Source organism: Conger conger, chromosome 1 (assembly GCF_963514075.1).
Source record: "Conger conger chromosome 1, fConCon1.1, whole genome shotgun sequence".
NCBI lineage: Eukaryota > Metazoa > Chordata > Actinopteri > Anguilliformes > Congridae > Conger > Conger conger.
This window is the reverse complement of record NC_083760.1, coordinates 96,145,187-96,162,686: the sequence shown is the minus strand read 5'-3', so window position 1 is coordinate 96,162,686 and position 17,500 is coordinate 96,145,187. Positions and strand designations below refer to the sequence as shown.

The 17,500-nt window shown below is 45.7% G+C and overlaps 1 protein-coding gene across 1 annotated transcript; it reads right to left on the bottom strand.

The window, feature by feature from the left end:
* Nucleotides 1-2,244: 2,244 nt before the first annotated feature.
* Nucleotides 2,245-13,432, bottom strand: LOC133134504 (elongation factor 1-alpha-like). The gene is made up of 8 exons (XM_061250709.1): nt 13,330-13,432; nt 12,885-13,046; nt 10,470-10,649; nt 9,295-9,591; nt 7,044-7,194; nt 6,076-6,332; nt 5,260-5,494; nt 2,245-3,047 (listed from the first exon to the last, which is right to left on the bottom strand). Exons 2-8 carry the CDS (start codon nt 13,026-13,028, stop codon nt 2,914-2,916), a joined length of 1,398 nt encoding a protein of 465 aa, XP_061106693.1. The 5' UTR covers nt 13,029-13,046; nt 13,330-13,432; the 3' UTR covers nt 2,245-2,913.
* Nucleotides 13,433-17,500: the final 4,068 nt, after the last annotated feature.

Here is a 17,500-nt window from a genome sequence, read left to right as displayed (position 1 = left end):
GCAGCTGGTCATTTCAAGCTGGTCACAGCATTTTAGGCCGTTGTACGGAAAGCACGGACGCCCCCGGGCGGCTGCAGGAACCCTGAGCGCAAGAGTAAACCACAGACAGGAACTGCTCCCGGATGAGCCTGGAAACCGGAAAGACCAGTTCAGGCCTGTCTCTCTCCCTCATTGTTTCACATGTACATTCTTGTTTTGCTGTTCATACGTTTTTACTTCTGGGCTGAGAATGAAGCAGTTGTAGAAGATCTCCAGTGCGACTTTAACCTCCATCACACGGGCAGAGTGGGGACATAGCAGAGCCAATCAGCAGTTGGATCCGGGGAGGTGGGGGGGGGGGCATATGAACCTTTCCAGGCGTACCGATTCTGCTGGGACGATCTGCAGGACCTCACTGCACACACAAGCCAATCAGTGGCCTGCGTGGGCCCGTTGCTGGGCAGACCGAGGGAAGCACAGTGACGTCAGGCCTCACTCTAATGGATAGCAAAGCTGACACTGTTTTAGAAAAGGCCAGAAAAATACATTTACAGGGGAGGAAAGGCAGCCATTTTCTTGCCAACTATCTAATATGATGTCACTTCCTCTTAAGTCTTGTAATATCAGTTAATATAATTCTTATTAAGTATTTTTTGATGCTCATTTCCTGGTCATACTGAGAGATGGTGCTCACTAGCGTCACTGCGGTTGGCTCCAGTGTAGGTCACTCAGACCCGTTTCAAGCTCTTTTATGTTATCGTATTATTAGGACAATACAGCAATACTTTGTGGATGAATCGGAGACAAATTAGGTCACTCTTTCTCTCACACGCTTAGTGTGAGTCACACCTCCCCACCGCCCAGACTCTGGCTCCAAACTGGACAACATGGCGGCGCCTGTGGACTTGACTTCCTGGTTCATGAACCCCGGCTGTAGTCACTGGGTGACATAACAGGCACTTGGTCCATATTTTTCTTATCTAGAGTTCTACCACAGTGGCTCTCAAACTGGACCCCTGTGTATGCTGGTTTCAAATCTGTTGTTCAGTTAAGGTTGTTGAAGATACTCATTGGTAAATGTATTCTGTATTTAGTATGTACACATATTTTAGACTTATTGGTCTTCTGCTGCTGAAGCTGATCCACTTCAATGTTTGACATGTTCTGAACTGCTCCTCTGCATACCAATGTACCACCTGGATATTTAAGTTACTGTCGCGTACTTGTCTCAGCTTGAACCAGTCTGGCCATTCTCCTCTGACCTCTCTCATTAACAAGGCATGTCCCCTCACAGAACTGCCTTGCACAAGATGTTTTTTGTTTCCACACCATTCTCTGTAAACTGAAGCTGATGTGTAAGAAAATACCAGGTGATCAGCAGTTTCTGAGATACTCAAACCACCCTGTCTGGCACCAACAATCATTCCATGGTCAAAGTCACTTACTGTAGATCCCATTCTGATGTTTGCTCTGCTATGTTATGAGTTGAGTAGCTGCCACATTACATTACATTAGTTATTTAGCTGATGCTTTTGATTAGGCTAAGCAGGGGACAATCCCCCCTGCACCAATGTGGGGTTGAGGGCCTTGCTCGAGGGCCCAACGGCTGCACTGATCTTATTGCAGCCACACTGGGGCCTGAACCACCAACCTTCCAAGTCCCAGTCAAGCACCTTAGCCACCGGACCTATATACCTTTTTTTTATACCTAATAAAGTATAAAATATATTTTTTCCTGAACCTTGTTCTGATTGGCTGGCTAGCTGAAATGAGCTGAATACTGTCGCTGGCATTGGCTCTGGCTATAAGGTGGGCTGTGCTGACGTGTATTGTAGTGATGTCATAAGTTCACAGAAGTCCAAACGGTTCATTTAAATGCGCATTAATTTGGTGACTGTGTGGACTTCTGATTACTTTTTTTCTTCTTCTTTTTTTTTACCTCTCCTGCACTTTTTTTCTTTTTTCTCCATCTCTCTGCTCTTTGGTTGTGCAAATAAATAAATACATAAATACTTTCACAGTGTTTTTTAACTACTTCAACTCCTTATATAATCCACATAGCAGGGAAATGTCATTGCACCCAATATGGGACCTTTAAAGGATCTGGCACCATATCGGGCCTGGTCTTGATGCATATCCATTTCTGTGGATTAAGAGGATAATTCCTCAAAACAGATAAATAAAGAGACAAATTATGAAACATTAATTTTGTTGAAATTCTGGATTTGCTATTATGATTGAAATGAAAATAGGCATACACAGAGGTGCTCCAGGATAGAGTTTAATAACCAGTGCTAACAGACATCTCACTGGCTCGTACATTAATTCCACTACCAAAAGTCATTTGACAGTGAAGTGCATGCCCTGTTTTATGCCTGAGAGTGTTTGGTCCACTGTGCTGCATTAGAATACCCCTTACTATGGCACCAAAGCCAACCCTAACATTCTGCAACCTTCATCGGGGAAATGTCCTGGAACTGGTATATGATGGACTGGATCACACACACATACACACTCACACACACACACAAAACACATAGAGACACACATACACACACATGCACACTCACGCACACATGCACACACACACACACGCACACACACATATACACTCACACACACACACACTCACACACACGCACACGCACACGCACACACACTCACACACACATGCACACTCACACACACACACACACACACACTCACACATACAGGCCCAAGCTTTGGGCAGTAAGGACAGGAGGGGTAGGGTTTATGATCTTTATTATTTTTCCAGTAGATCAGTTAAAGGGCAATACCAGTGGAGGCGTGGCCACAGAGCAGGGCCCTGAGGCTTCACCCGCCACCTCCGAAACGTACCCAATCAGCCTCCCCAGCAGCGTGGGGCCGGAGTCTCTGAGGGGGGAGTGGGGGGGGGGGGGGGGGGGAGCAGGTCTACTTTTTGCCCTTCACTCCCACAGCCTTCTGAGCCGCCTTGGTGACTTTGCCACCACCCGGGGCCTTCTTATCCACCGACTTAATGACGCCGACGGCCACGGTCTGCCTCATGTCCCGCACCGCAAAGCGCCCTGCGGAGAGGAGGCAGCCAATCACATACACGGACAGGGAGAGGCCAGCCAATCACATACACAGAGGGTGACACATTAGCCGATCACAGAATACAGCGATAACAGGGAGGTCTTTGCGATTCCAATGTTTCAGAGCTCATATCTGCAGTATATTTTAATTTACTGCAGCTCATCAAGCCAATGAGATAATTATCACTCTGTGTGTGGATTACATTACATTACATTACATTACATTAATAATAATAATTTTTCAGACGCTCTTATCCAGAGTGATGTACAGTTGATTAGACTAAGCAGGAGACAATCCTCCCCTGGAGCAATGCAGGGTTAAGGGCCTTGCTCAAGGGCCCAATGGCAGTATGGATCTTATTATGGCTATACTGGGGATCAAACCAACAACCTTGCAGGTCCCGGTCATGTACCTTAACCACTACGCTCTGCGTGTGTGGATTGTGATTAACACTCTGTGTGTGTGGATTGTGATTATCACTCGGTGTGTGTGGATTGTGATTATCACTCGGTGTGTGTGGATTGTGATTATCACTCGGTGTGTGTGGATTGTGATGAACACTCTGTGTGGATTGTGATTATCACTCAGTGTGTGTGGATTGTGATTATCACTCTGTGTGTGTGAATTGTGAAACCGAGTTGTTCAGTGGCCATCTTGGCTCTTTTCCACCCTGCTCTCTAGCACCAGGTATTGTATTGTCCCACATTTTCATGTGTTTTCATCCGTCAGAAACGTGTCTGGACGAGAGGCTGTGATTACGCAGCACTGCAGTCGCCCCAGCACCACTCCCTCAGGAATGTGCTGTTTTCAGAGAATCGTGCAGTCAAGCAGCCGTCCTGCCCGCCTCTGCGTGGTGCAGTGCAGCCCACAGCCAGTCTGACGCCTGGAGAGGACCACGGCTCTGCAGGTCAACCTTTACACACGTGTAACAGCACCTTTACACACGTGTAGCCACGTTTACACACGTGTAGCCACGTTTACACACGTGTAACAGCACCTTTACCCATGTGTAACAGCACATTTACACATGTGAAGCCACCTTTACACACGTGTAACAGCACCTTTACACACGTGTAACAGCACTTTACACATGTGTAGCCACGTTTACACATGTGTAACAGCACCTTTACACACGTGTATCCACCTTTATACATGTGTAACAGCACCTTTACACACGTGTAACAGCACCTTTACACACGTGTAACAGCACCTTTACACACGTGTAACAGCACCTTTATACATGTGTAACAGCACCTTTACACACGTGTAACAGCACCTTTACACACGTGTAACAGCACCTTTACACACGTGTAACAGCACCTTTATACATGTGTAACAGCACCTTTACACACGTGTAACAGCACCTTTACACACGTGTAACAGCACCTTTACACACGTGTAACAGCACCTTTACACACGTGAATACACAGGAATGTCACAGTTGCCATGGAGCTGCTATTGAATGCAGGAAGTGCTATTCCATAGGACAGGAAGCTCTTTCTCTCGGCTTTATTTGGCTAATTATAGGTGGTTCCTGATTGGACCTAATTTAATGCATGTAAACTCAGCAATGATCCCAAAGCCCATGTCTACTATGTGCTGTCATTGATCATCTGATATAATTTAATGTGAAACGCAGTCAATGCTAAGCTGTGCTGTGATAAGTGCAGTACGGACGCAGAGGGGCAGAGGGGCGTATGGGGGTACAGTACTCACCCAGAAGGGTGCAGCTGTTTTTTATTTTGAGAATGGACATTAATTCACATTCAGTCTATGATGTGTCACTATTTAGCAATCAAGATATAAGATAAATAATTATCAGTAGGTAGCAGCATTGCCTAGACTGCTGTGTTGCTTTAAGAACCATGTGGTTACAAGTAGAAAAAGTAAAAAAATAATAGTTTCAGTAAGATGAATGTCCTGTTATCCTTACAAATATGATACTATCCTGTAAATAACATGGCATAACAACATAACATAATGGCAAGAACAGGCCATTCAGCCAAGAAATGCTTGCCTTTTCCCACCAATAAAGTGAAGCTGATGCTTTGTTTGCCTAAAAGCTAAATAGTAATAGTTTGCCAAATTAATAGCTAGATACATTACAGTCCTGGAGCACTCAGCAAACTGTTGAATTTGAATGAAGTGTGTTTTCATGCCAGTGGTGCCGTACTCACTTCACGCCAGTGGTGCCATACTCACCCAGAGGAGGGTAGTCAGAGAAGTTCTCCACACACATGGGCTTGCTGGGGACCATGTCCACGATGGCGGCGTCGCCGGACTTGATGAACTTGGGGTTATCCTCCATCTTCTTGCCGGAGCGACGGTCGATCTTCTCGAGGATCTCGTTGAACTTGCAGGCGATGTGCGCTGTGTGGCAGTCCAGCACCGGGGCGTATCCAGCGCAGATCTGACCAGGGTGGTTCAGCACAATCACCTGCAGGGGGCGCCAGCAGGAAGAGCCGTTTTTATCCAAAGCCACTTACAGTTAATTAGAATAAGAGGTAACACGTTACAATAAGGTTCCATGAATCGGCAGGAACTAATGTAGTTGTTAAAAGAAAACGCCAACATTTTGGGAAATAAACATTTTTACCGACTTTTCCAGACTTAGATAATATTTTCGATTTCATTTCAATTTTTGTGTCCTATTTACACATGGTGTCGTGTATTTGAAATACACGTGCACAATTTCTTTTTCACTGCGTCACTGTGCTCAATGTGACCTTCAGAAGGTGCGTGGGTCACCGTGCTCAATACGACCTTCAGAAGGTGCGTGGGTCACTGTGCTCAACCAGCAGGAGATGGAAGAGGATACAGGTATGTTCAGTGGTTATAGTTCCAACCGTATGACTTCTCCAAAAACAACATCTTCCCCTGAAGTAATGCAGGGTTAAGGGCCTTGCTCAAGGGCCCAATAGCTGCAAGGGCCCATGGCCACACTGGGGCTTGAACCACCAACCTTCTGGGTCCCAGTCAAGCACCTTAGCCGCCTGGCTAAAGGCCGCCATCGCTCACCTGAGCGTGGAAACTGGCTGCCTGTTGGGGCGGGTCGTTCTTGGAGTCTCCGGCCACGTTGCCACGGCGAATGTCCTTGACGGACACATTCTTGACATTGAAGCCCACGTTGTCCCCGGGTAAAGCCTCAGTCATGGCCTCGTGGTGCATCTCCACAGACTTCACCTCCGTGGTGATATTGGCGGGGCAGAACAACACCAACATGTTGGGCTTCATTGTCCCGGTCTCCACCCGTCCCACGGGCACTGTCCCAATACCTGCAGGTGGGACACGCACACACACACACACACATGCACTCATACACACACACACACATACACACACACACACATACACACACACACACACGCACACACACACACACACACGCACGCATACACACACACACACACACGCACACACACACACACGCACGCACGCACACGCACACGCACACGCACACACACGCACACACAGGGTCACACACGCAGGGTCACACACACACACACACACACGCACGCACGCCCACGCACACACACACACGCACACACAGGGTCACACACGCAGGGTCACACACACAGGATCACACACGCACACACAGGGTCACACCTGCAGCCTGCAGCATGGGGGCACACCTGATAAGTTCACGCTGAACAGCGTTTGCAGCAGACAGTGACTGCTCAGCGGTGAACATTCCATTTAGTTTTCCACCACCGGGGCAATTTAACAATGCCAGCTAGCTGGTTACTTGCTTACCTGTGATTTATTTTTAAAGGTAAGAACAAATATTACATTAATTGCGGTGTATTAAAACAAATAATCTCTGCGTTTCCCCGTCAGCAGCCATTTTGTTTGCTAACCGCTGCAGCCCTGACGCCCTGACAGACATGTAGGACCATCAGCCACACAAGGGGCTTTAAACTCATCAGCAGTAGGGGCAATACATTCCTATCCCACCCCATTCCAAACCCCACCTCCCGGGCTGTTACCTCCAATCTTGTAGACGTCCTGCAGGGGGAGCCTGAGAGGCTTGTCTGTGGGGCGGGCTGGGGGCACGATGCCGTCCAGAGCCTCGAGCAGTGTTTTCCCACAGGTCTTCCCTTCCTTACGTTCCACCGACCAGCCCACAAACCAGGACATCTGCGCGCACACACACGCACATATACACACACACATACAAACACATACACACAAACGCCGATACACAAACACACACACATAGGGATACAGATACACTCAGTGTTCACAATTCTGAATTCCAAAATGTTTTTAGTAATGCAGTATTTGCACGCATGCATATTTATCTGACGGCTGAACAATCACTATTCTGTTTTTTGTGTGCAAAGATTTGGGCCCCCCTGGTCAAAAAGCATTTTACAATGAATATCTTAGTGAATAAAATTGAACCTCACCTCTAAATGGTACAACGTTAAACATGACACATTTCTTCACATTTTGCAGCAAGATGACTATTTATTTACATTTCTGACAGTTTGAAAATAATAAAAAAGGAAAAATAATAACTGTTTAAAAGTTTGGGAACCCTGTCTGTTAGTACTTTCTAACTGCTATAACTAAGCAATAACAGCTTGTTAACGCTTCCTGGAGCCAGCAAGAGTCTTTCAATTCTCGCCTTTGGAATTTTTCCAAATTCTTCCAGGCAGAACACCTCTAGCTCAGAAATATTCATCAGCCTCCTTGCATGTACAGCATGTTTGAGATCTCCCCACAGATTTTCAATAATATTCAAGTCTGGGGACTGCGGTGGCCTTTCTAAAACCGTCTTTCCTGGAGGTACTTCATGGTTGATTTTGAGGTATGCTTTGGATCGTTGTCTTGCTGGAATACCCGACTTCTTCAACTTCAATCTCTGGACTGACCTTTGAACATTAGCTTCCTTGAAGCCTCAAAGTTGGCATGGTGTTCTTCTCTACAAAGGCTTCACCCTTTTTTCTCCAAACATTCCTTCAATTTTTTCGTCAGTCCAAAAGCCTATGGTTCTTCTCATATTTTTCTTTTCCATACTTCAGACACTTAATTTTATGTAGAGTTAATTCTTTCTGGCAATTCTGCCATGTAGGTCTTTGTTGTTTAAAGTACGTTGTAGTGTTGTCCTCCGAATAGCTAGACCTGTGTTTGCTACTCTTTTTTGCAGCTCTTTAGCAGTGATATGTGGGTTCTTCTGAGCATTTCTCACCAGGTCTCGGGCCATTCTGTCTGAAATCTTTCTTGGTCTTCCAGACCTTGCCTTGACTTCAAGTGTTTATCTTCCATTTTCTAATAATGTTTCTGACGGTGGAAATAGATAGTTTGAAACATTGAGAGAGTTTTTGTAGCCTTCTCCTTCTTGGTGGAAATGAACATTCTTCATTCTGAAATCCTTGGAACTGTTTAGAGAAACCCCTGTTCTTAACTGTTGGCATTTATATAGCACCTTTATCCAAAGCACTGTACAATTGATGCTTCTCATTCACCCATTCATACACACACTCACACACCGACAGCAATCGGCTGCCATGCAAGGCGCCGACCAGCTCGTCAGGCGGGGGATCGAACCGGCAACCCTCCGACTGCCAGACGACTGCTCTTACTGCCTGAGCCAATGAGACGACTGCTCTTACTACCTGAGCCAATGAGACTACTGCTCATACTGCCTGAGCCAATGAGACGACTGCTCTTACTGCCTGAGCCAATGAGACGACTGCTCTAACTGCCTGAGCCAATGAGACGACTACTCTTACTGCCTGGGCCATGTCGCCCCATTATATATATAACTTTTTTGCTAAATGAGACAAAAAAATTCCAATGAGGTGAGAAAGTTTCACTTTCAGCAAACAGAAAACAAGCTAATATTTTCTACATGAGAGAAAGAAAAAAAAGATCTGAAGTCTTATTACAAAACTAAAAACGACATTAAGCACGACATTGATGTCCCTGAGACTTGTGGTGCAGAGTGACCCATTTCCCCCTTCCTATATCCCGGGCTCCAGGCCCAGACTGGAGAGTGCAGGGTTTCACCCAGCTGGCTGCTTCGGGGTGAAAGGGGTATCACATCCAGCGCAGGAAACACTCGGTCAGTATATCTGATTATTCTACAATAGTTCAACTTTTTATCTATGTGACTGTACCTCCCTCTTTTCAGCACACTTGTCCCTGGTTATGATTTGCACTTTACTGTCTGGCGATCTGGATAAGAGTGTCTGTGAAATGATTGCAATGTAATGATTGGCTGATACTCACATTCGTACTAGGTTCTATCATATTGTCTCCGTGCCAACCGGAAATGGGCACGAAGGCGACGGCCTTGGGGTTGTAGCCGATCTTCTTGATGTAGCCGCTGACCTCGTTGGAGATCTCCTTGAAGCGCTCGCAGCTGTACGCAGGCTCGGTGCAGTCCATCTTGTTGACGCCCACGATGAGCTGCTTCACCCCCAGCGTGTAGGCCAGCAGGGCGTGCTCACGCGTCTGCCCGTTCTTGGAGATGCCGGCCTCGAACTCGCCCACACCGGCAGCCACGATCAACACAGCACAGTCTGCCTTTAAGGGCACAGCGCTTCGTTAGCATGGTGCTAACGCCGCTAACAATCAAGCTCTTCTTAACATCTGCTAGCACTCATAGCCCAGCAATAAGTATAATTTCCTAACAATGATCATAGCATTCTGGTCATTAGCCTCTGCTGCAAACACTCACAACTTAAACATCATTAGAATGCTAATGATGAACAAAGATAATAACCTTCCAATCATTAACACATGCCAATAATTATCATAACCTAAAATTCATTAGCATTTGCTAAAACGGAAAATAATCCAACAATCATTAGCATCTGACTGTTAACATCTGGCTGCAGAAAAAAAATCCTGAAGCTATGTTTTGAAACAGCTGGTTACCAGAATTAACCCAGCTAGACCAGCTCAATTTTTAAACTAGATTTTACAACAGGATCATCACATTAGCAGCATGGTGTTCTGTTCATTAGACCCAACTGTGATCACTGCGCACCGCAAAATTTAAAACATGCAGTTGTGCTCAAAATGCTAGTTGGCCAACAGAAATGTTGTTGCATCTGCTTGGTGACAAATAATATCTGTCAATCGCATCTACACAGTCTGGAATACCTATTCCTAACGGTTTTTGTTGAGCGATTCACAACAGAATTGTACGCTTTTAAAATGTCATGATTAGCCAGCAAACAATTCAGTGAAGCTGTCATTATGGTTCCAATTTGTTTGTTTAAAGGCTTCTTAATTATGAGTAGACGTCAACACTGCAGGCAGAACATGCTTTATGATTCTATTTATGACATTTTTGTTTGTAAAACGAGAGGCCTTGTTCCCATGAGATAAATAGCTCTACACTCGCTGTGGCCCCATGGGATGATGCCCCCTCAGGCAGCTGCAGTGCGCGGGCGTACCTGGGAGGTCCCTGTGATCATGTTCTTGATGAAGTCCCTGTGGCCAGGGGCATCGATGATGGTGATGTAGAACTTCTCCGTAACAAACTTCCAGAGTGCGATGTCAATGGTGATGCCTCGCTCCCTCTCAGCCTTCAGCTTGTCCAAAACCCAGGCGTACTTAAACGACCCCTTCCCCATCTGCAAGACCCGGAAACCACATGAGCCACAAATATTGTAGGTAACCACGTGACCTACAAATACCCACAATCCCACATTAACCATGAGAGACACAAATACCCACAATCCCACATTAACCATGTGAGACACAAATACCCACAATCCCACATTAACCACGTGACCTACAAATACCCACAATCCCACATTAACCATGTGAGACACAAATACCCACAATCCCACATTAACCACGTGACCTACAAATACCCACAATCCCACATTAACCATGAGAGACACAAATACCCACAATCCCACATTAACCATGTGAGACACAAATACCCACAATCCCACATTAACCATGTGACCTACAAATACCCACAATTCCACATTAACCATGTGAGACACAAATACCCACAATCCCACATTAACCACGTGACCTACAAATACCCACAATCCCACATTAACCATGAGAGACACAAATACCCACAATCCCACATTAACCATGTGAGACACAAATACCCACAATCCCACATTAACCATGTGAGACACAAATACCCACAATCCCACATTAACCACGTGACCTACAAATACCCACAATCCCACATTAACCATGAGAGACACAAATACCCACAATCCCACATTAACCATGTGAGACACAAATACCCACAATCCCACATTAACCATGTGACCTACAAATACCCACAATTCCACATTAACCATGTGAGACACAAATACCCACAATCCCACATTAACCACCTGACCTACAAATACCCACAATCCCACATGAACCATATGAGACACAAATACCCACAATCCCACATTAACCATGTGAGACACAAATACCCACAATCCCACATTAACCATGTGAAACACAAATACCCACAATCCCACATTAACCATGTGACCTACAAATACCCACAATCCCACATGAACCATATGAGACACAAATATCCACAATCCCACATGAACCATATGAGACACAAATACCCACAATCCCACATGAACCATATGAGACACAAATACCCACAATCCCACATGAACCATGAGACACAAATACCCACAATCCCACATTAATCATGTGACCTACAAATACCCACAATCCCACATGAACCATGTGACCTACAAATACCCACAATTCCACATTAACCATGTGACCTATGAATACCCACAATCCCACACAATCTTAAAAGCTTGATTTTGGGGGCCAGCTTTCCAGATATTAGTTTCGGCAGTTTATAAAGTATAGACATCTAAAACTATTCTCCCATTTGGCTCCATTCATGTTTGACAATAAATTAAACATATTTCTGCTCATATATTTATGTTCAATGTATGCTATATTTTGAGGTCCAATTCTTTTCCCCTAGCACACAGACAAAGATAGAGATGTTTTTATTTAGAAAATAAAAATTCAAGGCCCTAGTGTTGCCATTTCAGGCTGCTAAGGGGACTGCCCCTCCTTACATACAATCCTTAATCACTCCCTACTCCCCAGCTAGACCATTCCGGTCTGCCAGCTCTGGTCGCCTTATGGTTCCCTAATTACAAGCACCTGGCGGTCGAGCTGCACATTCTGTTTTCCATTCTGGTTCCTCAGTGGTGGAATGACTTGCCTACCGTCTGCCAAATGACTAAAATGTAAATGTAAAATGTTCTTCTTCTTGTCTTCAGGTGTCTCTGAGAGCTCTGTTGTACTCTGCAAGGTCCTCTTCCGTACAGGGGTCGGGTATTAAGGGAACTACCCTTCACCAGAGCACCGCACCGCCGGCTGGACTGGTTAGCCTGGCTCCACCCAGCCTGGGAGGACTGCAGCCAGGCCCCTCCTTCCCGGGACAATGGCAGTCTAACCGGTAGCTGGTAGCTTGTTAAGCACCTTGATCTCCCAGAAATTACGACACTGCCTCACACCTAAGAACCCGCATTAAGCTGAACTCAAGTAAATATGAAGTTATGTAAGTGGAAAATATATACATAAAGTAAATGTCAATATTCCTTAATGGCAGAGAGAATTAATCTGTTCTTCATGGTCCGCCAATTTGACTCTAATTGACGTGGAGACGCAGTAGGCCTATCTGAGTCTGTTTAGTGTTTTTTACAACGACAGCAGCTGTTGGGCACCAGTTCATATATTCCTAGCGCAATATAGCCTAGGGTAAACTATAAATAAATAAATATTTAGCACCATAGGCTCTATGATAAACTATACTTGAAACTTGAAATGAATAAATACAAAAATAAATAAATATTTCCGTCACTTACGTCACTCGCTTCCTTCTCGAACTTCTCGATCATTCTCTTGTCGATGCCTCCGCACTTGTAGATCAGATGACCGGTGGTGGTGGACTTTCCGGAGTCGACATGGCCAATGACCACGATATTGATGTGGACCTTATCCTTTCCCATGGTCTTATGGTTCCGTTTCTAAAAGATTTACCTCATTTACCATTTATAGTCTCGACAGAACCACATACTCCGCAGTAGCTTGTACACGTTAAAACGCGTTCCCATATACCTACACTAGCCTAAAAGACTCCTCTGGTGAAGAAGGGTGCGTCTGCCCTCAGGATCCCATTAAAACTCACGATAAATAATAGTAAAGCTCACCAATTGTAGCCAAATTCATTTTAAAATGTAAATGAGGACTATTTGAGACATGCTTTCTTAATCGTATCGGTGAGGTGGATGTGGAAGAAATATCACTTACCGGTGCACTGCAGTTGTGCCTATCAAGGTGACAGGTAAGAGACAGGCTCAGGGTCGGTGTCAGGTTTTATACAGGTACATGGAGGCGGCCTCGCCCATCCACTCCCCCCCCCCCCCCCCCCCCCCCCCCGCAGGTACACCCCACAGAGAAAATGCGCGCGCCTGTCGATCCGCATCCACAGGCTGCGTCTATTCTCACATTTTATAACTTTAAACTTTAAACTCATCTTACTTTCTCAAAACCTCTCTCTCTGACAGCTACATTGGCTATGTCTTGTTTGGCTCTAGCAAATCCAAAAATAAATAAATAATAATTTTTAATATACATCGACAGCACCTGTCACAGATGACCCCCGCCCCCATTATGATAAGTCCATTTTCAGTGCAAACGAACACATGCAAACTGACATCGCCCCCGGGCAGCCGGGGTCTGTTTTATTTGCATACTGGGAGGATCTATTCTTACGCGCTGATGTTACGCGCTAAGTCTTTGAGTTCATGGCGTGGTGGAGCTTCTATCGCTCTGCCGCATGGCTGAACATTTCGCATGACTGCCGGTTAATATGCATTTCTCAAATTGCATAGGCATACTTGGGCATCGTTTTATCATCTTTTTTAAGACACTAATCTTTAAAAACTGCAACAACAGCTTTTAAAAAATGAAAAAGTGACATCACATTATTCTAACTTAAGCAATCAACAGCTTCATGAAACCATCGAAGTGATTTGGGCCACAGACAAATCAAGCTTCTCGCTTCATCCTGCCACCTCAAGGGCAACAGCAATAAACATAAATTACATTTAAAATTCAAATATAAACCGCAATTACCATAAGCACAGCTTTCACGCACCACGTGCCAATTCAAAAAATGGAGAATTCAAAAAATGTCAGAAATGTTTAAAAAAACCAGTTTAAACAAAGGACTACACGCTGGGCCAGCTGACCTACTGTGCACCGTACTTCACGTTTTTGGAGAGGATTTCAATAATTGAACGGGAGTAAATCTCAAAATTGGAAATTTGGGATACGAATTTTCCAATCGTACCTATAATCTAGATTACATGTTGGTTTTGGGTATTTCAACATTCTAAAGTGGAGATTAAGAAAGTACTGAATATCAGGATAGTCTTGATCCCACTGTCAGGGTGGATTCAGGATGGACTCAAGGTTGATGTCGGGACATGTGGGACACATCGCATCTTTAATGCATTTTTTTAAATCCAGCGATCGCACATCAATTAACACAAACCATTCCAACACAATTTCCATTCTAAATGGACAATACATATTTTCAAGAAGAACCCAGAACACTAAAAGTGGTCTAAAGAAAAATAGTGAATGCTTTGTGATGTTATTTGAAAATATATTTTGTTATCTATTCTAAAACAATTGCAAAGGTGCAAAAACAAGAATATCATAGTTCTCGCTCAGAAAATGCTGTGCCAGAATCCAGATGGACCAGTTGGACAGTCAGAGTGACCCATTGTTTTAACGAGGATCGATTGATGCGTAAAAATATTATGCTCTCAAAACAGTTGTGTTCGAAAGTAATTTTTTATTCGTTTTTAAAGTTAGTGTTTTTCATTATTTTTATTATTCAGTGAGAAATTGAAGAATTCTGAAATGAGACTGAATTTGGCCCATGTATTTTGTACTTCTGCAGATAAATGGGACTAATATGCAAACTGAATATCTTTGTCTTTATCTTAATGAAATGCTGCATTATTTTGATCAACAGAAAGACTGCTGACTAGATTCTGAATTCTCCTCCAGTGAGTAATCTGGTTTAATAACATTGGACATAATAAAATGAATTTTATTGCTATTTTTGGAACATTGTCAGTCTACTCTATTGTGTTAAATGCGCTGAAATTCCAAACGTGAAAAATAATAATTTAGCAGAAGAGACCTGTAGAAGTATGGCATATGCAAGTGTGCGTGCGTGTGTGTGTGTATGCGTGTGTATGTATTTATGTGTGTATGCATGTGTATGTGTGTGTCAGCATGTCTGTATGTATTTATGTATGCATGTATGCATATGTGTGTGTGTATGCATGTGTATGGGTATCAATCGCTTTGTGTTAGAAGGCTGTGCATTGGTGTGTGTGTGAGTGTGTATCAGCCTTTAATAGTTTTAGCTCCTAATAATAGGAGTACTGTATCATACAACTTCACTTCACTATTCCTTCTTCTCCCTCTTCTTCTTCTTTGTTTTACAGGTTTGAAATACTCAGAAGTGTGTCTCAGGACAGCAGGTTGAGCAGGTTTAAGATTCACCGGCCGTCTGAATCCTGATTGGATCATTTGTGTAGCGTCATTCAGAACGACCGGGAGCTCCAGCACAGAGCTTGTGCGCCAGAACGTGAGTTTCAAACACGCAGACGGGGTAACGTGTGTCCCAACAGACAGGGTAACGTGTGTCCCAACAGACAGGGTAACGTGTGTCCCACAGACAGGGTAACGTGTGTCCCACAGACAGGGTAACGTGTGTCCCAACAGACAGGGTAACGTGTGTCCCACAGACAGGGTAACGTGTGTCCCACAGACAGGGTAACGTGTGTCCCAACAGACAGGGTAACGTGTGTCCCACAGACAGGGTAACGTGTGTCCCACAGACAGGGTAACGTGTGTCCCACAGACAGGGTAACGTGTGTCCCAACAGACAGGGTAACGTGTGTCCCACAGACAGGGTAACGTGTGTCCCAACAGACAGGGTAACGTGTGTCCCAACAGACGGGGAAACATGTGTAGATGGGGAAACAGGGGATAGAGCACAGGGGCTAGAGCACAGAGCACAGGGGATAGAGCACAGAGCACAGGGGATAGAGCACAGGGCACAGGGGATAGAGCACAGGGGATAGAGCACAGGGCACAGGGGATAGAGCACAGAGCACAGGGGATAGGGCACAGGGGATAGAGCACAGACCACAGGGGATAGAGTACAGGGGCTAGAGCACAGGGCACAAGGGATAGAGCACAGGAGATAGAGCACAGAGCACAGGGGATAGAGCACAGGGGATAGAGCACAGAGCACAGGGGATAGAGCACATGGGATAGAGCACAGAGCACAGGGGATAGAGCACAGAGCACAGGGGATAGAGCACAGAGCACAGGGGATAGAGCACAGGGGATAGAGTACAGGGGATAGAGCACAGGACACAGGGGATAGAGCACAGAGCACAGGGGATAGAGCACAGAGCACAGGGGATAGAGCACAGAGCACAGGGGATAGGGCACAGGGGATAGAGCACAGACCACAGGGGATAGAGTACAGGGGCTAGAGCACAGGGCACAGGGGATAGAGCACAGGGGATAGAGCACAAAGCACAGGGGATAGAGCACAAAGCACAGGGGATAGAGCACAGAGCACAGGGGATAGAGCACAGAGCACAGGGGATAGAGCACAGAGCACAGGGGATAGGGCACAGGGGATAGAGCACAGACCACAGGGGATAGAGTACAGGGGCTAGAGCACAGAGTACAGGGGCTAGAGCACAGAGCACAGGGGATAGAGCACAGGGCACAGGGGATAGAGCACAGGACACAGGGGATAGAGCACAGGGGATAGAGCACAGAGCACAGGGGATAGAGCACAGAGCACAGGGGATAGAGCACAGGGGATAGAGCACAGAGCACAGGGGATAGAGCACAGAGCACAGGGGATAGGGCACAGGGGATAGAGCACAGACCACAGGGGATAGAGTACAGGGGCTAGAGCACAGGGCACAGGGGATAGAGCACAGGGGATAGAGCACAAAGCACAGGGGATAGAGCACAGAGCACAGGGGATAGAGCACAGAGCACAGGGGATAGAGCACAGAGCACAGGGGATAGGGCACAGGGGATAGAGCACAGACCACAGGGGATAGAGCACAGGGCACAGGGGATAGAGCACAGAGCACAGGGGATAGAGCACAGAGCAAAGGGGATAGAGCACAGAGCACAGGGGATAGAGCACAGAGGATAGAGTACAGGGGATAGAGCACAGGACACAGGGGATAGAGCACAGGGGATAGAGCACATGGGATAGAGCACAGAGCACAGGGGATAGAGCACAGAGCACAGGGGATAGAGTACAGGGGATAGAGCACAGGGGATAGAGCACAGGGCACAGGGGATAGAGTACAGGGGATAGAGCACAGGGGATAGAGCACAGGGCACAGGGGATAGA